This window comes from Chinchilla lanigera, unplaced genomic scaffold (assembly GCF_000276665.1).
Source record: "Chinchilla lanigera isolate Chin_1 unplaced genomic scaffold, ChiLan1.0 scaffold00056, whole genome shotgun sequence".
NCBI classification, from domain to species: domain Eukaryota; kingdom Metazoa; phylum Chordata; class Mammalia; order Rodentia; family Chinchillidae; genus Chinchilla; species Chinchilla lanigera.
Window position 1 is genome coordinate 7,851,985 of NW_004955457.1, and position 24,808 is coordinate 7,876,792.

Here is a 24,808-nt window from a genome sequence, read left to right on the forward strand (position 1 = left end):
TTTTTTTTTTTTTTTTTTTAAAGGTTAGAAACTCAACTATCAAAAAAAGTCCCATAAAATGCTTTGGATCGAGTGGTAACATTCCAAGCTTACAACAGTTAGCTTTTTTGGAAAACATTGTTTTGTTCTTTAAAGAAAATCAGATGTGCCCTAAAAGCATTTTACGAACAGGCCTGCAGGGACTGTGGAAGCAGCCAGGTCAGGGGCCCGTGCTGGCGCTCAGCACATTGTGTTATCAGAGCGCTTGGTCATCCTTAGCTGGTTGTTCCTCCTGCTCGCATGTTGGGTTCCTCCGTTGTACCTTTCTCCAGTTGGCACTGACTTACTTCTTTAAAAGACTTCTTATTTTGAAATAATTATAGACTCACAGGAAGTTGCAAAAATAGCCCAGTGAGGCCCACGTTCCCTTCAGCCAGCTTCCCCAGTGGTGACATCTTATGAACCGGTAACTATCCTAAGGCTTGTGACCAGGCACTTGATCTAAGGAAGTAGAGTGTGTATTGTAGGAGAAAAGCCTAGAAAAAGGGATGAAGCTCTTCTGGGGTAGGGGGAGCCAGTGGGTGGGGGAGCATCCAGCCTGTCCGACCTTAACCTCTCTGCACCTGGAGTCTTTCAACTGTTAAAGTGAAAAGCCAGTTATCTTCTATACAGATGAAAAAAAAAAAGAATAAAAATGTCTATTGTATATACTGATGTGCATGACATTTCAAGTAAGAGAATATAGAAGCATTTATAATTTAGGGGAGAAAGAGAGAGGAGTTCTGGGGAGCAAGGACAGAATTGTTCTGTTTAAATATTTTTGACCATTATGATCATTATTTTTTTGGTTTTGTTTTTTGTTTTTGTTTTTGTTTTTTTCTGCGGTACCGGGAACAGAACTCACGACCTTGTGCTTGCCAGGCAGGCGCTTTGCTACTGAGCTAAATCCCCAGCCCCATGATCATTATTTTTAATTCTTTTAAGAGCAATCCAGGAAATGGAATAATGGACCACTTATGTTTTCCTAATGTCATATCTTAACTTAAAATGTGGAATGCTTCTCATAGAGTGTTGTCTATAGTAGGATTGCTGTTCTTTCAGTGGAGGCAATAAGTGAGCCCCTAGCTTGTTTGTGAAAATAGATACAGGGACAAGACAAGTGAAGGTTAAATGCCTTTCTTGGTGATAAAGCTAGATTTAGACGCAGTTGGCAAGTGCATTCTCAGTCCATCTCCCACCATTTGGCCTGTCCCCATTCCCTCCTAGCCAAGGGTGAGCCGCCACCAGAAGTCCTGGCCCTTAGCAGGGTCACTGTGTCCTGGTCCCATAATGCTTCCTCCATGGCAGGGGCAGAGTGAGGCCCTTGGGGACAGGCCGAGGGGGGAGAGATGAGCGAGACAGTATTTTCTCATTTTTTCTCTGGGGCAGGCATGAGTGAAGGGAGGCAGAGGATCCTGGAAGATACTTTGGGAGTGGAGGTGGCCTCTCAGGGAATTGCAGGACATGGTAAAGTTTTCCTCTGAGGAGAATGGAGACTGAGAGAAGAGCAGGTAGAGGGAAGCTTCCAGAGAAATGAGGAGAAGGAAAGGCAGAAGAGGGACAGCAGTGACAGATAGCATTGGTCTGACCTGGGGGAAAGGGTCAAGGGAACATCAGGCCAGCGAGTGGCTTGGAATAGTCAGAGAAAGTGACTGATGTAGGGAGTGTGTCTTAAATCTCCCCAGCCTTACCTGAAAGTTAAAAAGTAGAGAGAACACAGGCAGTATGCACCAGTAGCCTTCATAGAGGGAGTATAGGTAGCGAGAAGAGCGTGGAAGAATCCTTGTCTCTAAAGCATCCTGGTGGTTGCCACTTGCCTGTCCTTCACTTGATGGCACAGCACTGGTGTCAGCTTAACTCTTTGTATATCTGAGTTCATCATCCACTAGGCAGGGATGGAGACATTAGCATTGATCATGTGCATCAACAATAAACCATCAGATTCTTTTTTTGTTTTTTTTTTGAGACAGGGTTTCACTATGCAGTTGAGGCTGGCCTTGAACTCACTTTGTAGCCCAGGCTGGCCTCAAACTCACAGAGATTCTCCTGCCTCAGCCTCCTGAGTGCTGGGATTATAGGTGTGCACCACCATCCCTGGCTAACCATCAGATTCTTGAGAAGGAAGCAGATCAAGTAGTTATAATTCATTTTCCTTCTGTGATTTTTTGGTTATTAAATTCATTCACTTATTCCTCTCTTCTTTCCCTCTTTTTCTTTATTTCTTGTTGGCTCTCGATGTCCTAAGCACTGTGCAAGGTGCAGAGGATGTGCCAGGCAGGTATTGTCACTACATTTGTGGATCTTAGTGTCTGGGACTGGACCAATACACAGATAAATGAATATAGAAGAGCGGAATATCATTGAGACATAAGGGAAAGGCTAGGCTGTCAGGAGGGAATGTTTCTTAGTGCTGTTCACAGTTACATTTGACATAGTCGAAGGATTTTCCTACTTGTATCCCTAAAAATGTTTCAGAAATTTCCTTTTGAAATTTATAGTCAGTACTCAGAAAGAATCTAAAATGAGACAGACATTTGAGAATACTTACAACTTTTAAACACTTGTATTTCATTAATTATGACTCTCCTCTTGAGTTTCATAACTCCCTTTCTCTGTATCTAGCTAGAGCTTTCACCTTACTAAGCAAAAAAACTTGTCACACTCCATATTTTTTGTACAGTTGACCCTTTGTCTCTTTTGATTTCACCAACTATGGGTCAGAAATACTCAGGAAAAAATTATATCTGTACTGAATCCAGACTTTCTCTGGTAATCATTCCCTGAATAATACAGAGTAACAACTATTTATGTAGCATTTACACTGTATTAGTAATTATAAATAATCCAGAGATGATTTAAATTATACACATAAGAGGCTGCACATAGGTTGTATGCGAAGATCAGACCATTTTACTGTAAGGGACTTAAGCAGATTTTTCTATCTGAGGTACTTGTGAGGGTATTAAAGCCAGTCTTCTCCAGACATCAAGGGGTGACTATGTATCACTAGTATTGACTGAGTGTGTTGTTTAAAGGTTTTTTTTTTAAACTTCAGCCTCTTTCATAGTACCTTTTTATGATTCTATTGGAAAAAATGAGGGAAATAAAGAAAAGGAAAAGTTAATTGGCCTTTAATGTCACCCATTCAATCATGTCAAGCAAGAGATGAGTAGGCCTGTCCATTCAGGCCGTAATGATATGTCACTGGCAGTGATTCCTAAGAGTCCAGGAAAATAAAACAGTGAGTGGTTTATGGGCACCAGTGGCAGCAATTTATTTTTAAATATAGTTGTAAGTATCCCTTTTCTTAAGTTCTGTCCTAGGACCGATTAGCAAGTTGCCATTGTCCCCTGCTGACAGGTGTGAATAATATCAACAAGTAAAGCAGGCTGCATGTGTATGACTCTGGCTCGATACATCAGTAAAGAAAAAACCTTTCTGAGAAGAGTGCTTTCTTAACAGCAGATGGATTGAACTGATGTAGTAAGTCTCATTCACAACGGGGAATGCTTCACCTTCTAAAGAGAATCAAAAGCTAGACTTGTAGAAGCTAGAGACAGCCAGGACTTCATCGAGATAAGACATTTGCTTGATCTGCATGATTAGAGGGAGGATTTGGGGATTAAGATGAATTTGAAAACTTTCTTTACCTTTAATATCAGTGTTTGGAGTTACTGATGACAGTTGCCAGCACTACTGAGGGGCAGGGGCAGGAGAGACCAGCACATATGTGTATCTTCATTTGAAAGATTACATGAGCCCCCCTGTTCATTGAGTGTTGGTGAGATTTGCTGGTAATACTGACCTGGCTGTTGGATTGGGTCAGGTGACCTGAAGGAGGTACCAGTGACGCAGCTGGGAGTCCTTGACAAAGCAGACGGAACTCAAGGACAGGAGTCCTGATATCTTCATGCTGGTTTAGCAGTAGCTCTGGATTTTGTTCATTTTGATACATGCAGGGGACCCAAGAAAACCGAATGAAGGATGAAGGACATGGGATCTTTAAAAATCTGTGGTTGCAGATGAAGGAGCATCACACTTGTGTGACACATTTAAACCTTCTGTCTTGGCATGCCCTGTCCCTTGCTGGCATGTTGGAGGCCTATGCCAGGGGACAGCTCTTTGCCATTGAGACTTTGCTTACTCTAGATGTACTCTTTTCCACTGTGACACTGTGACAAGTCTTGGACCGGGAGCAAGGCTTTGATTTTTTTGCGGGAGTCTGTCACTGGGTTCCTCTGCAGGGCTTGTCCAGGCTTCCCTGGAGTTGAGACTTTGCTGAGGTGGCCTCCCCCTTGTAACTGGCCTTTCCGTGCCAGACCATCTCTCCCCCACAAGACCCAGAGCGAGGCCCTTTCTTATGATATTGCAGAGTTCATAATGTTGCTGTATTGATCCTGTGAGCCTCTCAGTCACCAGAGAGCTGTTGCTGTGTGCTTCCTCCAATTCCCTCTTCGGCCTTGGAGCTTTTGTTTTCCATCTGGAAGCCTAAGACTGTGGCTGGATTTTCAGAGATCAAATGTGTCTATGCATGTTGTCTTTAATGAGTGGGTCCTGCCCCAGCCCACACCGACTGACCCGCGTGGAACCTGAGCAGTGGCTGCAGCTGCTCTCTACCCAGCCCCAGGGCTGCCAGGGGCCGTGGGCCTGCAGATGTGGTCAGAGCGCATGTCTGCAGGAATGGGTGAGGTTTCCTCTTTGCTTAGAAAGCCAGAAAAACATCCACAGAGAGAGACTATGAAGGAGAAAAACACTTAGGCCCTGAATTTTGGGTCCCCTCACCAACAAAACCTTTCATGGTTTGTTTTTTTTTGGGGTTTTTTTTGGTGTTGTTTTTGGTTTGTTTGTTTTAGGTATTTCACCTTTTGAAACATTTTTTTTTGTAGAGTGAGATTTTTTTTTTCATTATAAAATTGCACCCTCCTCCTTCCTTCTTCTCTTCCATGTTCCCTTGTCTTTTTCCTTCACCTTCTTCAAAAGCTTACTTGAATGCATCAACTAACCTCGGAGGAACTGATGCTCTTTTTAAGGGAGAATTTCTTAACTCATTGTTGATCTTTTAGCCTCAGTGACTGGGTAGCTCAGGTCTGAATTTAATTTTGTGCCTGATTTTTTGCTTTGAGCCAAGATTTGGGGGTGTGTGTGATATTTATTTCTTTGGATCTTTTTTGTTGTTCTCATTTTGTGGTTTGTATGTGTGGGCCTTTTACACTGGGAGTGTAGGTCTGAAAAAAAAGGTGCTTCAGATGACTTCAACCGTTGAGGTTCAGGAATATTACTTGGCAGCATTTCTATAACTCCTGGGCTTTCTCAGGATCTGTTGAGTGCTGTAGTCTTTCCTTGAATTATCACTAAGGATCCAGAGAAATGGCCCCTGCCTTTGAGTGAGTGCCCTGGGAAACTGAGCCCAGACAAACCAGTGATGCAGTTGTCAGCCAAGACATCGTGGGCCTTTCATGCCCCTGCTCCCTTCTCACATGGTCTGCCCTTTCGAGAGTGTCCTTGTTCTCTTTTGCACTTTGCAGAAAGCTCCCTCGCTTGTCAAAGTCCAATGCCGGTGGACTTCTTCTCCTAGCTTCTGCAGGGAAAATAAATGGGTTTTCTTTCTGTGTTGCTGTAGCATTTTATCCACCCACGTATTAGTCGTGCATATGCTGGGTTATCTTTGATTGTATTTCTCACTCTCCAGTCTTTCTACACCATGAACACCTTAGAGGAAGGTATTGAGCCCTAGAATCCTCTCTCGTCTCTAGCACAGTGTCTGATAGGAAGTGGAAACTTGATCAGTAATTGTCAAATTAATCTCAAAGCAGTACAAAGTAAAGTCCCTGCCCCTGAAAAGTGCAGCCTGCTTATCCTAGTGGAGCTTTCTGTCTCCTCAGTCATGATCCTATTGGACACATCTATCAGTCTGGGCCCTGCCTGGGCACCTCCAGAAGAGCATACACTGAGAAATAGTAGTGATCCCTAATCAAGATGTTTTAAAAATTCATTTAAGAATTATTTATTCAACAGGCACTGATTATGCCAGACATAATCAGGGCTAGGCCTGAAAGTTTAAACTTCCAGGTGCCTGAAGATTTGTCATAGCTCCTGCTTGACATTTTTATGGTACATCTCTGCAAACCTCTTCTTCACATATTCTTGAGAGCCGGGATTCAAGCTCAGCAACACTGGGCAGGAGTCACTGAGCAGAGTGCTAATGAAATCCTGCTTCTCATCCATTACCTCTTCTAGCTAGGTGAGTCCTCTATAAGGGATTTCCTAGGAAAATGGCAGGAAGTGGCTTCAGTTTCCTAGCTTGTGGCAACTCTTAAGAGACAGTGTTCTGCAGCTCTCTCATGCCATCCTTTGGATGGACCGAGAGGAAAGAACTGCCACTTCTTCTTTCGCCTCTCCTTTCCTTTGAAACAGAAGCCTCAGTTTGGTATCTATGGGCCCTTTGCTAGTCTCATGAATTCTTTTAGTATTAATGATCAGCGTTTTAAAATTCAGGAGATTTCACATAACCCTCTTGGATTTGGGCTTCTTTAAAAAAAAAAAAATTGCCAGCTTTAGTCCTTCATTTCCCATGACAGCAATGAGCTGGAGCTAAATGGCAGCTTCTCCTTTTAGATGGCATGTGCTGTTCCAACCACAGTCCCTGCCCATGCCTACTGCCACACTCCATGACCATTTCATTAATGCAGCTCATTTTCCTGGCTCCTGTATGTCCTTGAGTTTGTTGATTTATCAGGGTCTTAACTTCTAAAATCACCCTTTGAAAGAACAAGTCTGCCTCAGCACTTCAAGGACAGCCAGTTGGCCTCGTGTCATGGGACTTTGTCTGGCAGACAGAGATAGAACCTGCAGTCCAGAGTGTGTAACCAAGATGCCTAGAAACATGGTACTCCTTACGCCGAGGAATCGGAGTCATGAATCTCGTCTTCTTCCTGTGTCTCACTTCCCCTAGATAAGCAAGATTTGGTCAGGGGAAATTTATTATATTCAGGGAGGATTTTCATAGCCTTGGAAGGGATTGTATGGATCGAGTCCATTTTACTAACACCTTTGATTTTTTGATAAAGAACAAGAGGTGACTCATGCAAGGGCACATAGTTCATTATGTAAAAGGAGCTGTAAAAGTCCTCCTTGACTCTGGTCTGGATTCTCTCTGTGACCTTTTATTGCCTGTGATTTCACATATTTATACAAAAAATCCTGAATTTTAAAAGACTTTGATATTCAAGACTGTTGGAATACCCCTTCCCCAAAGATGCTAAAATGCCTAATTTTTAAAACAAAGATGTTCTTTTACCACCTTACTTTTCCAAATTTCAATAGTCTTCACCTACAGCTATCTTCCTTTTTAGTTGGTTACTACCAGTTAATTATAGACAAAGCACTTTAAAATTAATCTTTAAAGGGCTGGGGATTTAGCTCAGCGGCAAAGCACCTGCCTGGCAAGCGCAAGGTCGTGAGTTCGGTTCCCAGTACCGGAGAAAAACCAAAAAACAAAAAAAAAACAATCTTTAAATTGCTTGCAGGAAGTAGAACTAAGTGTAAATTTTGCCCTTGAGCTGATCTGTTTCCCATACCTTGATGGATTCTCTTGGTTAGAGGAACATTAATGATAAGACAGCTGTTGGCACCCCGGATTTTTACACAGGAGTGAGATGGTTGTCCATCTGTTTTCCATCGCTGTCATTTCTTCTTTATCAATGCTTCTATCTTTTGCTTGTCTTTTTTCTAGCTGCATTTTCTACTTGATTCTTGAATAAAAGGACTAGATGATTGAAAATACTGGTTTTGAAAATGAGCCAAGAACTACTAATGTAAAGAGCATTTTGGGAGAGAAATGTTTAATCTCATTTAGTCAAATTTGTAATTTTATATTTATTAAAATTTGGAAATATTTTTAAAATGTTGACTAGCAGGTTCATGTTCCTTTTTAAAAAATATTTATATTTCAGTTTCTATATATTTGATATCGATCAAATAAATAAAACGAAGTCTAGTAAACTATATGAGTTTTCTCAGTTCATATCATAACAGAAATGATACTAACTCCATTTTTTTTCTTCTCAACAATTACACTTGATGTTGACAGATGGGAATGACTAAAAGTCCATTTGCTTTTAACAATTTCACCAAAGTGTGGAATAACCACAGAAAACTCATGATAAAAGTTGTGATCAAAAGCAAGACAACTCACTCCAGTCTTAACAAAAGAAGTGATATAGAGAAATGTAATAAAAAACTTATGAAAAAAAATTGAGGCATGTTTTTTTTTCTAGTTTGCAATATCCTAGGCATTCATCAGGAATTCTTCATTACTAAGAAATGATGATGTGTTGAATATTTAAAATGTTTTGAGATCCTAATTGTTAGTAGCCAAGAAACTTTGATCCTATTTCTACTCATATTGGTATTTTGGTTGTATAACTGTGGAAACCCTAATTTTCTTTACTAGATTGCATTCCCCATAAGTAGGAGTTTTAATCTTTGCTGCTTGTATGTTGTGACAGGAGGACTCCAAAGTATGACATTACATGACATATGTTGTTGAGCTTTATAGACGCTTTTTAGGAGAAAAATTCCCATTTTTTAAAACCTATATTTCTCATATGGGTTAGATGGGAAAAGTCCCAGTTTTACCTGAGTGTTATAGTTAGGATTTCGTTCTGTTTCTGTCAGCATGTGTTATAGAGAAAATGGAAGGTTTGTATGGATCTCCTATTCAGTAATTCGTGGGTTGAAAGCTTAGAGGGTGCTTTTAAGAATTCTGTAGATACAGCATCCCCTGCTTTATCAAAAATGATCTTTTCATTCACATAGTTATTAGCAAATCCTATAGTGTGGATGTCATTTTTGTTTTCTTCTTCCAAAAAAGCACATGCAAGGAAGAACTAAAGGTATTAAAGATCAAGCCAAATATGTCCAAACTTAGTGGCAATCACAGACATAGACATAAACATCAAAATATCTCCTTAATTAAGGCAATGGCTCTGCTGGGGCCTACATTCCAGGATTCTCAGTAGAGAAAACATGTTTTCTTTATAGGGGAATTTTATTAGCAGCAATGTTCCGGTATGTGGTTCAGGTTAATTAATGATGTAGTCACACTGATGTCTTGCCGTGAGTTTTATTCCAGTAAGTAGGGCACTAGGAAATCTCACTGACATATCTTGTCATGCCAAAAAGGAATTCTTAATTTGGACCGTAAAAACTCATTTCCATGAGGCCTGTCAACAAGGTAATTTAAGAATTCTTAATGTGGATGCAGCCTTACACTAAGAATTAATTCACCATAGCCGGAGGTGGTGGTGCACGCCTGTAATCCCAGTACTCAGGAGCCTGAGGTAGGAAGATTGCTGTGAGTTTGAGGCCATCCAGGGCTACATAATTCAGGGTCAGCTTGAACTACAAAGTGAGACCCTATCTCAAAAAAAAAAAAAAAAAAAAAAACCAAGAGAAAAACAACCGATTAATTCACCATAGACTATAAGTAGCACATTCAGTGATTTCAATAAATGTATGCAGTTTTAAAATATTTTGTTGGCTGAGATGATTGAGACCTCAAAGATCCAGGCCCCCCACAAGTTCTGGTGGAGTTGACCTTCACTGTATAAGGAGGTTTGTACTAAGAACCACCTTTTCCCCATGAGAGGTGTTTCTAAAAAAAAATTTAAATCATGGTGATGTTTTAAAACTTAATTTGTGTTGTGCATGTGTAGCAACCTTCCTTGGAAGTTGAAACAACAAAGCAACTGGATTGAAAATTAGATTTTCCTCCTTATGCTGCTAATGTAGTTGTTCCATTGGGATTCCCCTTTGCATGGGCTGATGATTTCTTTGAAACTATATGGAAATTGGTTCAGACAGGAACAAAGGGGAGAGGGGATGGCACTGATGATTCAAATTAGTGTCTCTTCGTCAGTGAGAGTCGGGTGTGCTTGAAAGTGCGTGTCATCCAATATCAGTGGAGCTACCTAAGGTTAAGTGAGGTGCCACAGCGACTAGAAGCCAAAGACCACTTCAGGGTCTCAGCATTTGATATTTTCCTGTCAAGTTGGGTTGAATTGTTAATTTGAAATCTGCAGCATCATAATGTGGTCCAGAAATGGGCCAAGCATAATTTTTCTTTTCTTTACATGATGGAAAACCTCTTTTCTTTTACATGATGGAAAACCTCTCTTTCTTTTTCGTTCATCTTTTTCCCCAGTCGGCATGGGAAAGATTCCTGTTGCCTAACGTAATGAATAAGAAAGGGAACAGCTTTGTGACTCTGGGAACAAGGACGTGTAGAAAAAGGCATCTGAAATGCATTAAAAAGAATATACATTTCATTGTCAGTGGCATCCGTGCGTGCACACACATACACGTGCACATTTCGAGGAATCTGGTACAGCTTCTATTCAGTAGTTTCCCCCCCTGCTCTTACCTGGTTCAAACAATATCCCCTCTTAATTGGACTTTGGCTCACTTCCAGGGCCTGAGAGTTCTGTATCTGTGAAATAACGATCCTGAAATAAGTGGCACTTCTCAGTAGAGACATCTTTTTATGTAAAATTCTTACAGGGAACAGAGGGGGAAGGAAATGCTTCTGTGTTTGAGAATTTATGGGAAAGACACCAGAATGGGCCAAAACAGGAATTTCACAGGACCTCACCTGTGTAAGTGGAGGGCTATTTGGGATGACAGAAAATACGAGTGCTTAAAGGGTACTAGATTAGAATGGACCTTTTCATTTAAGGACCTTTTATTTATGGACTATTGGAAGAGTGATTGCTAATGTTGGAGACTGAATTGCCATGAGCCTCTAGTGCTTCGAGACTGGTAGCCAGGTTGACTTTCTCAGGGTGATCCTTTAGGATGGGAATAGGTGATAGAAAGTGGGTAGAGCCTCTTTTTTTCTTCCGTTCCCTGAGGATACCAGTTAATAAGCACCTGTCACAGAGGTGCGGAGAGGGCGAGTTTTGTTCACTGTAGTGACACCAGAGCACATGATGCAATAAGAACTGCTAAGAAGAAATGGGCAGGTGTTGGCATCTGCCTGAAATGGGCAGATGTGGGCACCCAGGACAGGTAGCTTTGTCTTGATAAAGACAAAGTGAAAGGCTCCCATTCACTCCTTCTGATGAAAGGGAATCACCAAGTGCATTGTCAGTGCTATAACTTGAATAGAGGAGAAAGATAATGGAGCCTTTTGACCTAATAAGGTGGCATTTTAGGAAAGACTTCCTGGCTGGACAGCCAACCCCATTGCTCTGTGGAATGCCTAAATTGATTAATGGCTTCACTGATTCATTGAACTAGTATGTTTTGGATGCTTTTACCAGGTACTGCTGAGCACTAGAGATTTTTTGACGCATGGCTAAGGCTCTATTCTCTGGGAACTTTCATTCCTGTAGGAAAAATAAACATTCAAACAAATAATTACAATCTTTCCAGAATCTCCTAAGCACTAAAAAGCAAGTAAAACAAGGTGGCATGCTAGAGAATGATGGGATGTTTGAGAGAGCTTGGCTAGGCAGATCCAAGAAGGGCTCCCTGAATAGGGAACAGTGAAGCTGAAACATTATGAATCGTGTGTGATGACCTGCAAGTTCACAAGGGAAAGTTCTAGGGCTTATAGGGTTCTCTAAGTGTGGAGTGTTTGTGTGAGAGCATAGTGAAGGAGAGAAGAGGGGAATGGAGGAGTGCAAGACTAGGTCATGGTGGCCATGTTAAGGCAGGAGCTGGGGTCATGAGGGTCTTTGAGAGTGTAGTTCTCTGGTTTTATAGTTTGCATTTGTTCACGTTCTGATGAGGCTGAGAGGGGAGGCAGGAAATAAAAGCGCCACAGCCTTTTGTAACCTTGCATTACTTTGTGTCTTTGGCCTTACTACAGAGCACCTGAGGCTCCCGCTCGGCTTCTTCCTGGTTGTCCTAAGTCACCCATCTTTGCCATGAGTTTGGTGGCGGAGTGATGTGAGAACCTGCCCTGAAACAAGGAGCTTTGTTTTTTGGCCTTTGTGCCTCTATTGTAGTTTTAGGGACTCATAAAAATCTAGACAAGAGTATCCTTTAGGAGCTGAGCCTGCTTTCCTGGTAGATGAGAACACTGAGAAATGAATAGTGAAGATCACTCAGCTAGTTAGCTAGAGATGATCATCCTGACAGCTCTCTGCTTAAACTTTATAGCTATCTATTTTCTTGGAGAGTTTTTTTTTTTTTTAAGTTTTCCATTTCTATGCCTTTGATTCATATCTTTATTGTCTGCTTGCAAGTATAATGACAATGGTACTAGGCAGATAGCTGTTGCAACCTACCAGCCAGGAACTTGCCATATCTCAATCAGTTGAACTCTTCCAACAATTCTATGAGGAGGTACTGCTGTTACCCCATTTTACAGGTGAGGAAACTGAGAAATGGGGGGCTAAGTATTTTCTTCCAGTGTGATACAGCCGGGATGCAGTATAGCCTGATTTTGGGCCCTAGCTGTCTGGCACCTGGACTAGTACACTTCACCTCAGCTCTTCTGCCTTCATTGTACACAACTGCAGTCTATTTCTCCCAGTGGGGTTAGCAACATGGTACATCAGCCATACAGCCACCTCAAATATTTGGGAAATCAATTTCAAGTACCACAAATTAAATAAAAGTACAACCATCAGTGCAGGAATGGCAGCTTAGGGCTTGCTTTTATTTTCTGCCGTCTGAGGAACAGAACAAACATTCCTCTTAGTGCCCCTACTTTGCTTTAACAGTCCATACTGGCAGTTCCAGAAAGCTCTGTGATTTGAAAGTACTGGTCTCTGTGATCACTGGTCACTGAATTGCATCTGCCACTGAAGGTCCCAGTGGGCTTGGGACCTGTTGTTCTTGGAAATTCAAGCTGTGAGTGGGGGAGAGAGAGTGAGCATTGTTACCCGTGTGTGCCCCTACTTTGAGTCAGAGCTATAATTATGTATATATGTATTTTTATAGGAGGTATGGGAAGGGTATATTTAATTAACCCAACTGAGAAGGATATGACCATGTTCCAGGACAGTTTCAATGAAATGAGTTTGCTTTAAAAAAAAAAATCACGGTAGCCTGAGTCAGCCTGTGCAAGTGCTTTGGGAGAGGAAGGGGAGATGATGTAACTGGTTCGGCATGTTCCCATCTTGGCCCCTGAGAGTGGAGGGGCCCGGGAGGTTGCCGAGGGTGTGTGAGCGTGTGAGCAAAGTTAATAGGAACGGGTGGGGGTAGGGGTGAGAGTGGGCTGTAAAAGGGGATTAATAACCCTTGTCAGGCCTTCCCCTCTTACTGTGTTTTCCAGTAATTTTGGTTTGAATGAGGGCTCTCCAGCCAATTTGTGTTTATTTGTTTCTTTTGGCAAGCCTTGTTGGGGGAAGGGATAAGATGGACGAGTTGAAAATTTTTTGTTTTGTTTTTGCATTTTGGGAGAAGAGGCGAGTCATGTGAGTTTGGGTTTTCAATGATGGTCCCCCGCTTGTCCCCCCTTAGGAGGCAGGAGGCAAGACGTGGCCAGCTGGTGCCCGAACTGACACAGGTGCAGAGGCCGTGGGGGGTGTGGAGCTAAGAATAATTACAGGTTTCTGAAGCATCAGGCCCTGCCTGACACAAGCGCTCGTCAAGAAAACTGCTCTTTATGGAAAATTAATGGTGGAGCTGAAAACCCGTCAGGCCTATTGTTCATGGGAAGCCACTGCTCCTCAGAAGAGAGACTTCCCCGAAGTCCTGGGCTCTCCCTAGAGCTGGGCAGAGTGGCCTCCTTGCTGAGGCAGACCTGGGTCTTATCTTCATGGGCCGTGGTGGAGTTTTCTTGTAAGACGCTCTTCTGCATTTCTTTTGGTTTAAGTTTCACTTTCAGTCTAGGTCTAGACCTTTGCTCTTAGTAGTTGTATGTGTAGAGTGATTTTTCGTTGCTTCTTGAAGCAAGTGAGTTTCACTGTGTTTGTAGAAATGGATGACTGAAGCAGGGGGATCTAGTGAAACTAACTTTCAAGCTACAAAGTAGCAAATAGGATCTCCACCAGCCACTAGCCTGTGTGGTTGGGAGATGGGGATAGCAGACCTACTGTAATCCCATTGTGCATAAGCAGTGGTGTCTCTGGATGCTCAGAAGTTGGAATTCAGCTGTAGCACAGTGACGGAGAAACAGCGAGTGACTCTTCTTAAGGGCCAGCTGCAGTGTAGGTTAGAGGCCAGACCTCAGATTGATACACGCTGAGAGGAGGCATCTAAATAAATAACAGGGAAATGAGTTAGGAAGGGCTGCCCATGGGTGGGCCCTCTTGTCCCCCATGGATGTGAGGATCACAGACATGAATGAGGAAAAGGCATTTTTCTAAGCAGCTGGGGTGCAGGGGGCCCCATCCTTTCCTTAAGGAGCTAAGAAAGACCTGGGTCACAGTTCCCAGCGCTATTCGGATTGCGTGACCTTAGGCTTACTGTAACATTTACTTTGGACTTGAGTTGTTTGGGAGATTTCTTTTATGCATTGCAACAACGGAATCCTTGGAAGATGAAAGTAGTATTTGAGACTGTTTTGCATCATGTGCCCGGGGAAAGTAATTTCAAAGACATCATCCTCTCCCCAGGCCTTTAATCTTGCCTCTTTCCTCCCTGGCCTCCCCAAGGAAAAATATACAAACAAATATTTTCTCTGTATGCTCGAAATAATTTGAGGAGGAGAAATGTTTCAGGAGTTTTGGTAGGAATTTCCCGACTTCCATGTTTATTTAGGATTAAATTAATTTCTGCAGCATTGTCTCATGGAATTTACAAATTACTAGAAGGAAATGTTTAATTTGGTTTCAGCTCCAGCAGCCAGTTGATGTGAGAAACGGTGGAAAAGAACGTGATCTTACGTTGGATGTAATATCATGGTTATTTTGTGGAGTTCAGCAGTTCTGACAGTAATGTGTAATACTATTGTACCTCTGGGGTGTGCTATTGATGTGGGTCTTCTTTTTAACTTAATAGCTAAAAAATGCAGTAAGAGTTTTACTTAGACTTGCCTATCCACATTTTCTAGACAAAATTCATTTTCTCCTAACCTTCTGCCCTAATGTTATCTAGTGATGAAAATAAAAAGAGATAAACATTTGCTTAAAATCATCTTAGGCCTCATTTTTTAGGTTTCCTAGGTTTTGGAGATGAATTCTTCCCACTGGCTTCTGTGTCCTTTGTGCTGTAAAATAGATCCAGTGCGACCATCCTCTTCCTCAAAACTGCTTTAAGATGTTGAATACCCAGGGAGGAAGGCAGCAAAGTTCAAGTGCTTGGCTGCTGAGGTTCTCCCATGGGCTTACTGAGTTTATTAGTCATGCTCAGTCCCCCCTTAGCCCCCTGGAGAAAAATGGTATCAGATCTCAGCTATGCTTCCCACTTCCTCTCCCATCTTTCAACTCTGACCTAATTTTAAAAGCCTAGAAGTATGTCAGAATTATTACATCATATCATTCCCACAACATTCCCATCAATATCAATCTTTGCAGTTCTACCATTTTTAAAAATTGGTTTCAAGAGTCAAAGGAATATATATGTCTCCTTTTTTTGTGCTAAAGCTGAAAAGTGTGAAGTGTAAGCTCACAGGTGAAGTGAGAAAAGAATTAATATTTTATACCATGGCTGGGACAAAGAAACCCAAATTTCCCACCTGTCAGTAGCTTGTTTGGGTCACTCAGAGGTGACCCAAACTTGGGACACGCTTGAAGACTATAAAGCACACAACAGTAATTGAGCTTTGGCGTTCTCTCAGGAGAAAGTGGGGTGGGGGTGGGGTTCATTCCCTCTTTCTCTACTTCAGATTCTTTGGGGACTGTGACGTCATGTTTAGGAGCGCCTGACAAAACCACACATACTAAATGTCAGAAGGAGGCTCCCAGGGGCAGCTGACAGCAGTTCACCTGGGTGTGTAATTGCCTGGGGGAGCATTCTTTCTTAGAACCAGAGTTCAGAGCATCATCCTTCTCCTCAAGTCAAGTCTGAGCCCAGAGACGCATCACTTTGCAGGTTTCTAAGAAGTAGAAAGCTGTGCTTTCCCACGTTTTTACAACTGTATTCCCGCCCCCCCGCCAATTTATTTTATCCCTTTGTATTCTTAACTCTTTGCTCTTTTAAAAGAGGTATATGGAATGATTAAGAACAGTTGGCTAAAGGAACCACAAATGACTAATAGTTGAGCAGCAACATAGGTAGTAGTAGGTGGCTTTTTATTTCTTTGACTGTTATTCCAGAAAAAAAAAAACTACTGGCAAAATGCATTTTCTCTTTGTTTCTTCTTTCTTTTTCTCTCTTGACCTACCAACTTTTGTATACAGAGATCCAAAAACTCCAGGTAATTACTCATTAAGGCACAGTACTGAATGGTAGCAAATATATTACACTGATGGCTTTGTCTCTGTTCACATTTTAAAAAAGCACAGAAATAAAAACCAGAGCATTTTATGTCCTGAACATTTAAAAGGGCCTGGTATTGAGGAGCTCTAAGTTCATGCTCATTGCTTTTAAGATTATATTCGTAGAAATGAGACATTGCACCGAGCTATGGGCTTTTAACTTCGTGTTGGAGGCACTGTTTAATTGACCAGGGTTGAGGAGGGGTAGTTTTTACCATTTGGCCATCAGCACATTTTCTCTATTCTCTTTTTTCTAGACTAAGCTTGCTGTAGAGATTGACTTGAACTCTCACTGAAAAGATGATAGTGGGAGGGAAGGTGAAAGATTGTTTTAAGAATAAGGCATGAGAGAAAGTAAAGAAGAAAAACAGCTGACTGAAACTCTTTAGGTGACGGTCATAGGGAAGATGTAAAAATGATGAGACATTAGCCGTGGTGACTGGTAAGTTTCATGTGATTTGTGAGGAGATAAGGACAGGTTGAACAAAAGCCGTTTGGTAATCCGAGCTTAATACTCACATATGATCAGATGTCTTAAATTTTCTTGAACCCATGAATATAAGCACTTCTTGCTGATGGCAGGGACATTTTTATAAAGTTAATGTGTTTCAAGATTTCAATTATCTTTTTCCTTTCATTGTCTGCCTCTGGAACCTACCATAGAAGACGTAGATATAGTAGTAATAGGGTGGAAGTCTTCTTTCTTAACTAGGTCTTGGATCATTACTTTTACTAAGCATGTTTCAACAAGTACAAAGACTATAAAAAGCATGAAAGTATTAAAAGAGCTTTTAGGGTGATCATTTCAAAACCAATTTAAGGTGATATTTATTAGGAGACTAGAAGGAGAAACCACACATTTCAAAGTTGAGATAGCAGGGTCTTCACAAAGCTCATTTAGGACTTATACTAGAAAATCACTTTGCCTGTGAGAACATTTCCTTCTCATTGCTGGCTGTAGTGAATTTTTCAGGGCTGAGGTTGATCTGGTGGCTCAAGCCTGAAGGTATATTGTTAGGTCGTGCTGAGGGAATCCTCAGACCTCCTGAGTTACCAGATGGACATAATGCATGTCACTGAACTGACATCTGCTGACTCAGATTTGGAGTCTGCTGGCTAGAGTGTCATTGGAATAGGGTGAATCTCTGCTTCCAGTGGATAAACAAATACTTGAACTGTATGTCCACATTGACCATCTAGAGATACTTATAGTTTGCTGATGGTTCCCTTCCATGACCCCCACCAGATCTACCCAAACCATAGACAATTATCTTTACTGGGAAATTATCACTGATGCAATACCATGAACTAATCTATATTTTACTTGAATTGCATTGTTTTTTCAACTAATGTGCTTTTACTGCCCAGGGTCCAGGACAGAATCGTGTGTTTACTTGTCATATCTCCTTACGTCTCCTCTCATGTGTGACAGTTTCTCAACCTTGCTTTATTCTTTATAACCTTGATGCTTGTAAAAAAAATAATGATCAGGTGTTTTATAGAATGATCTTAATATTTGATATTTTCCCATGTTTAGATTGAGTTTATATACTTTTAGCAGGAATGTCCCAGAATAATGGGTACTAGGGTGTATGCTACCAGAAGACTAATTACTAGTACTGCTAACTTTGATCAAATGGTTAAGGTTGTGTCCGCTTATTTTCTCTACTGTAAGGTCAATATTTTTGTCATTGTAATTAATATTTTGTAGGGGGATACTTTGAGAATAGATAGGTATCTTGTTTTTATCGTACTTTCATCTACTAATTTTAGCATCCATTGGTTTGTTCCAACTTGCAATCATCATTACTTCATTATTTGTCTTATAGTAATTTTTTATTACCACCAGTGTGTCTTTATTTATTAATTGTAATTTCACTGTAAGGGAGAGCTGATCCTTCCTCTCCATTTATTTATTCAATCTTCTTTTTTTATTGGTATCAGGAATTGAACTCAGGACCTTGCACTTGCCAGGCAGGCATTGTGCCACTGAGCTATATCGTTGGCATATTCAATCATTTTTATATCAAAAGGGAGTTTTACTTTAGTTTATTGATTTATAATCCGTTATTATGATTACTCATTTCTTTGCTCAAATTGTCCAGATTTGACCATTCAGAGCAATTTTAAATTAGCACCTGAGACTTTGAAATACTCCCTCACTGAATGGCCGGTTTCTTATTTTCTGGTCCTACAAATACATATTCTTAGCTTATTGTATAATTTTGTTGTTCCAACACTGAAAATGATTATTTCTCCAAAGAACCCTGATTCTTCTTACAGGGTGATGATATTTAGAAACCAAGCTTTCTCTATGTTCATTGCTGTATGGGAGTGTTGGCTTGTAGGCTCTTTCAGTAGATGGGTTAGGAAAACATACCTGTGTTTACTCCTGCTTGTACATACTTATTTCTCTGGACATCTTGATATGTATTAAAATCCACGAGTAAATACTGTTACCTCAAATTCTGGTTAAACATTGGGGACATTTATTGAGAAAGTTCTCATAATTATTATAAATAAACATTCTCTTTGGCTTTAAAATAATCTACTTGTAAGACCTTCCTCATCATTAGCATTTTAATCTTCACACTCAGGATGAAGACATTTTGAAGCCCCTCACCCTATGTTCCAGTTGATATCTTCCTGATCTAAAACTTCATCTTCATCCAATATTATAAGAAGTGGATTTCATAGGATTCCACAGGACTATATAGCACCTCTTGATTGGTAGTCATGGTTCTCTAAGTCTCAGATGGAATAAGAATGTCCTGCATCTCAGTTACAATTTATAGCTTCTCCACAGTGATCTAGATTTTAGTGACCAAGGTCTTTCCATGTTTAGATCATAAGTGTGACTCATGTGCTCCTGGGATGCAAACCCAGGTTATTTTTTATTCCTCCCAGAAGAGCATACAAATGTGTTTAGAATATTTCAGTGCCTTAGAACTCAGATTGTGAAAAGATTTGAGCCTCCTAACTGTCAAATTCTTAGTGACTTTTAAATCTTTGAGCTGGGAAGTAAGAAGGAGCCAGGGCCTACAAAGCTATACCCAGTAGACACTGGGTGTTGGGGAGGAAAGAAACTACCTCAAGGACATCCTGTAACCCATGATTTATCTTATTTTTACTTGGAACATATCCATGTCTTAAAGATCTGTTTCTTTGGGCAAAGTTCAAGAAGCATTATGATTGTGCTCCTGAAGACATGTATTAGTGGTCATTTCTTAGACTGCCTGCCTCAGCAAGATGGACCATACTACTGGCCATCACATTAACCTCAAGAAATTTAAAAGGATCAATATCTTATAAAGTATGTTACTTGATATCAGAGAAATCAAACTAGAAATCAATAGTAGAAAGATATCTAGAACATTCCAAAATATCTGGAAATTAATTCGCCTTTTCCTTTACTGCCAGGAATGATAGACTCTGACAGTGAAAACAGCAATAAAATATTGAGCATAAAATAAAAGCTATCTAAAGGCACTGGAGAGTCAAGAGAAGCAGACAGATTTTGGTGACAAATACAGAGGAGGGAAGTAGAGGCACTACATGAATATGTGTATCCAAATTTTGAGAAACTTGCTAGGTGCCAAGGGAAGGGTAATTACCAGCCAGGGTCTGGTGTCAGAAAATGGCTTTTGAAGAGTAGAGAAGGTAGAAAGAACGAAATCATAGCATGTAGTTAGTTATGTCGTGGGAGGTACACAGTGTATGTGGTAGGTAGTAGTTTAGAAAAGGAAGAAGAAACTTCAGAGAGTTTTGGGGATTAGAATTTTGTAACTCAGAAGTTAATTGACTGAAGCTAAGACTAAGCATTTTGATATTGGGGAGATCTAAATGAAAATTTCTAGCAATGAGGTAGAAAAAGGAAGGGGAAATTTTAAATCATGGAATTCAGAATATGGGCAAGTGGGGATAATGCAAACTTCTAGATAGATATGAGAAGGTAACTGAAGGATTGGTTTCTAATATAAGAGATATTATTTCATCAATAAGTAAAACAAGACCAAAACTACTTTTCCACTAAGCTTTTCATGAAGAATACCTCTAAGTAGAGTTTATTACCTGTCACCCCCAATAGCTTATCAATACACTTTACAGAATACACTTGGATAGCACATTGGGTCACAAATTTTTGTCATTTTTAGCTTCTGAGTATTTATTCTGTACCTATGTCACATGGATCTATTACACTGTCTTCTCCTTCTAACACAAGCAAAGCCCTGCACCCTACAGTGAGCTCAGTAGTTGAATGAACACTTGTGAGGACTGAATGAAGACTGGAGCGATTTAAGAGTTCATCTGATTAAAAATCAACAGCAGAGCTCAGACCTGATTCACAGTTAAGAATCTGGTCTTCATATTCAGTAATGCAGAGTTTTACCAGAAGTCTGATTAAAAAACAAATCTTTTGAAATGTCACCAAGGTAAAATCCTTGACAGAAACAGTAGAACTAGGTATATCATTATAATATATTCTTAGCGGGATAAAAGCCTAAAATCAGAATATTGATTGAAAACATACAAGCTTTATGGTGGCAGTAAATTTGGAACTTGTCACACTTTATATTTGCCATTAGTCTTTCTTTGTTGAAGCCAAGAAAATGGAGCAGATTGGGCTGATGCTGCGTGTTGGGCAATGTAGTTTTATGTAAGAGTCTAGAGTAGTAGAATTTTTAAGTGAGGACAGCTTTAGGGTGATGCAGAATTTTAAGTATTAAATGTTGCCATGAATGTGCTGCTGTCATCTTACAAAGATATATGAGCACAATGGATGAGGATTTGCCGAAACTAACATTCTTGGTTCTTTTCTGTTTCTTTGCCAGGTGACAATTTTCTGTTGCGATGGAGGGTCCTGTCTTTGAAGTCTTGGGAGTTGTGTCTGAACTTATTTTTTATCCTCTAGTGAGAGATGCTAAAGCACTCTAGTGGGATCCTTGCTCCTTGCCCCAGAGTGTTGTAGGAATTATAATTTTAATAAGTTGCTATAAACAACCAGCAAATGTTCTGCTCCTTGCCCGTCTGCCTGACTGCCGGTGTTCTTTGCCTCTGATGGTTGTTTCTCTTCCGTCCTTCCTGTCTGCAGACATGCCTTGAATTGGAGCGCTACCTACAGACAGAGCCCCGGCGGATCTCAGAGACCTTTGGCGAGGACTTGGATTGTTTCCTCCACGCCTCTCCTCCCCCGTGCATCGAGGAAAGCTTCCGGCGCTTAGACCCCCTGCTGCTCCCCGTGGAAGCCGCCATCTGCGAGAAGAGCTCCGCAGTGGACATTTTGCTCTCTCGGGACAAGTTGCTCTCCGAGACCTGCCTCAGCCTCCAGCCAGCCAGCTCTTCTCTGGACAGCTACACAGCCGTCAACCAGGCCCAGCTCAACGCAGTGACCTCATTAACGCCCCCGTCGTCCCCTGAGCTCAGCCGCCATCTGGTCAAAACCTCACAGACTCTGTCATCCGTGGATGGCACGGTGACGTTGAAACTGGTGGCCAAGAAGGCTGCGCTCAGCTCCGTAAAAGTGGGAGGGGTGGCGGCGGCGGCAGCAGCTGTGGCACCAGCTGGGACAGTTAAGAGTGGACAGAGCGACAGTGAGCAAGGAGGGCTAGGGGCGGAAGCATGCCCCGAAAACAAGAAGAGGGTGCACCGCTGTCAGTTTAACGGGTGCCGGAAAGTTTATACAAAAAGCTCCCACTTAAAGGCCCACCAGAGGACTCACACAGGTAGTGGTACAAGTTGGCCGCACGTGGTTTCTTCCCTTTCCTGCTTTTGCCTCGCGGTGGGAAGGGCTGGCTCTATTCTGAGAAGTGGCGCTTCGTGCTGATTAGGCAGGGTACAGAGACGTGGGGCTCTGGGTAGGGCAGCAGAATGACTCCCTCCTCCCCCAGCACTCTCTGATGTCCCAAGCACAGGTCATGGGTTTGTCCCTGGCTGGCTGAGAGCTGTTTGAGGAGGCCATGCCAAGCACGACGATTTGAGGCTGACAGCAGGGAGCTCTGTAGTGTGACTCACAGGCTGGCACTCATGCGGCAATGTAGCCTTACAGATTTGGTCAATGTTGGAATCTGGGGAGGTACATTTGAAAGCATTCACGGTTAAACAGGTAGCGAGGCTGTCCCTATTCACTCCTTTCCGGGCATCCCTGATTTTTCATCAAAGTCACCAGCAGCAGGAGGGTTTCAGAGTTCATTAGATGTGATCATTCTATAATTAATTGGCATCTCCTCTTTTGCATTGTTCTCTGGCGCGTGCTTTATGGAGAGATGGCAGAATTGCTTTTTAATGAGCTTGTTACTGAGAAGTTGCTAAAGTGATTACATTGCTATGTGTGTGGTAAGGGTGGGTGGTGGAGGGATGGCACTGTATATTGTACTCAGGGCTTCGGTGGTAATTCCAAGGAGTCATATTGATCTTTTGAGCAGTGTGATCATTTGGAAGAGAAGGGATTACAGAGAATGGAGGGAGACTGGCATTTTCCGTAAGGCTGGTCTTTGTTCTCTTCTTCGAGGTTGGTGCTTGGGGGTGGTATCTGTTCTTGGTCTACTAGCGTGCTACTAAGAGCAATTACTGAGAGTGGTGGTTTTTAAGTGGGTCACTAACAGCGTATAGCTTGTGTGGCTTTTGCATACTGCCTGCACACTGCGAGCTGAATAGAGAAAGTCTCCCAGGTGTGAGTGGCGGGATAAGAGTGTCCCCAGAGAAAAGTGGGTGATAGTGCATGAGGCAGGGGAGGGTCTGGTACTCTGGGCATCTGAGGGCTGGGCCACCAAGGAGGGGTGCACTGTTGGCTGGAAAATCAGAGCCATCTGAGTTCTGGTCCTGACTGCCACTCACTAGCTCTGTGACCTTGAGTATGTTGCTTTATCTGTGCCTCATTTTCCACGTTTGTCGAACAATCTGGCTCTTAAGGATCCTTTCCCCTCTGATGTCTTGGCCATCCATGAAATGTCTTCGTGCAGTGCTGAGGGACGTTTCTGAAGTAGGAAGGCATAATATGTGACTTGAACAAATCACTGTTTTGAAGATCAAAGTTATTCCCATGGGATGATAAGAACTGATGCTGCTTCCTCACAAGCAGGATTTAGGCTTATCATCTTGTAATTCTGAGCTTAGTTTCCCTTTGCCTCTTGCTCTTGGGATAGTCTCTGAACGATTTTGGAATACTGTGTCTCAGATGTAGAGTTCTGTTTGTGGACTTCCATCAGAATTTGGGTTCCATCAGAATTTGGGTTCCACCTCCCCACTGCACATACACTGAGACCAAGGCTTCCTGTATTTGCCAGTTTCTTTCCCCCTTTCTGGTATTGTTCTGAAGGTGATATTTGTCCACACTTCTTTCTTTCTAAAGTCAATGAGTAAGTTAATAAGAAGACACCACAGCGCTCCCAGGCTTGATATGTGACTTAACTCTAGTGTCATCTCCCAGGAAACCAGAGAAAAGATGAGGCAAGAATGTTGAGATGTGTTTTGGGTGTGGAATTCATGGTTATGGGCACTTTCTGAATCACACTAAGAAAAGCTACACCATGCTTTGTGTGGAAGCTGGTCAGCACCGAGAGCAGCAGAGATTCTTTAGGGGAGTGCAGAGAATATTTCTCTTCTTTCTATCCCACTGTCCCTGTAGAGGTCTAAAGGCTAACTGTTATGACTGATGCCTTATGTAGTGCTTTACCTTTTGATCATTGCCTGCTGAGAGTGATTACCCGAGCAGAGCCTGGGATGTTTCCCAGCACCTGTAGCTACCTGCCTGGCTGGATTGCACTGGAGGGACTCCTCCTCATGGGGAATTTAGAAAGGCAACACTACAGGGTAATTAAGAGCAGAGCTTTGCACTCACATAGATGGGGTTTGGCTCTACAGCTTCCTAGATTTATGACCTGTTGAAATTACTTATCTTCTCTGAGTCTCAGTTTCCTCAGCTGTAAAATAGGTACAATTGCATTTATGTCATAGATTATTTTGAAGATAAAGTAAGCAAATTACTTGACGGTAAAAATTCATTAAAGTAGTAATGGGATTGTTGTTATTACTGTTGTTTGTAATTGTAGTTCTCATAGATTGTTTAGAAGATTAAGTAAGCAGATTACTTGGCAGATAGTAAGAACTCATTAAAAATAGCACTAGGAATGTTGCAGTTACTACTATTGTTTTTGATGATAGTTACTGCTGTTGTTACCATTGATTAGTGATAATTGAGTGAAAAACAGATTTATGTAAAATGGAAATGAGCCAGTGGCCCAGAGTTAAATACAGATTGAGTACCCCTGATCTGAAAACCCCAAATTTAAAATATTCTGAAATCCAAAACTTTGGAAAGCCCACGTGACACCACAAGTAGAAGATTCCACATCAGACCTCACAGGGACAAGTCACAGTCACAATGGAGCCGCACTAAAAATCTTGTATAAAGTTTCCTT

The 24,808-nt window shown here is 41.6% G+C and overlaps 1 protein-coding gene across 2 annotated transcripts in view; it reads left to right on the plus strand.

Annotated features, from left to right (window-relative positions):
• The window catches only part of Klf7 (Kruppel-like factor 7 (ubiquitous)), an 85,044-nt gene that overhangs the window by 18,274 nt on the left and 41,962 nt on the right, over window positions 1-24,808 (plus strand). For both annotated transcript variants that reach the window (XM_005396985.2, XM_005396986.2), the window contains one exon: window positions 21,484-22,114. In XM_005396985.2, the coding sequence (XP_005397042.1) occupies window positions 21,484-22,114 (631 nt within the window). The remainder of the gene's footprint in view (window positions 1-21,483; window positions 22,115-24,808) is intronic.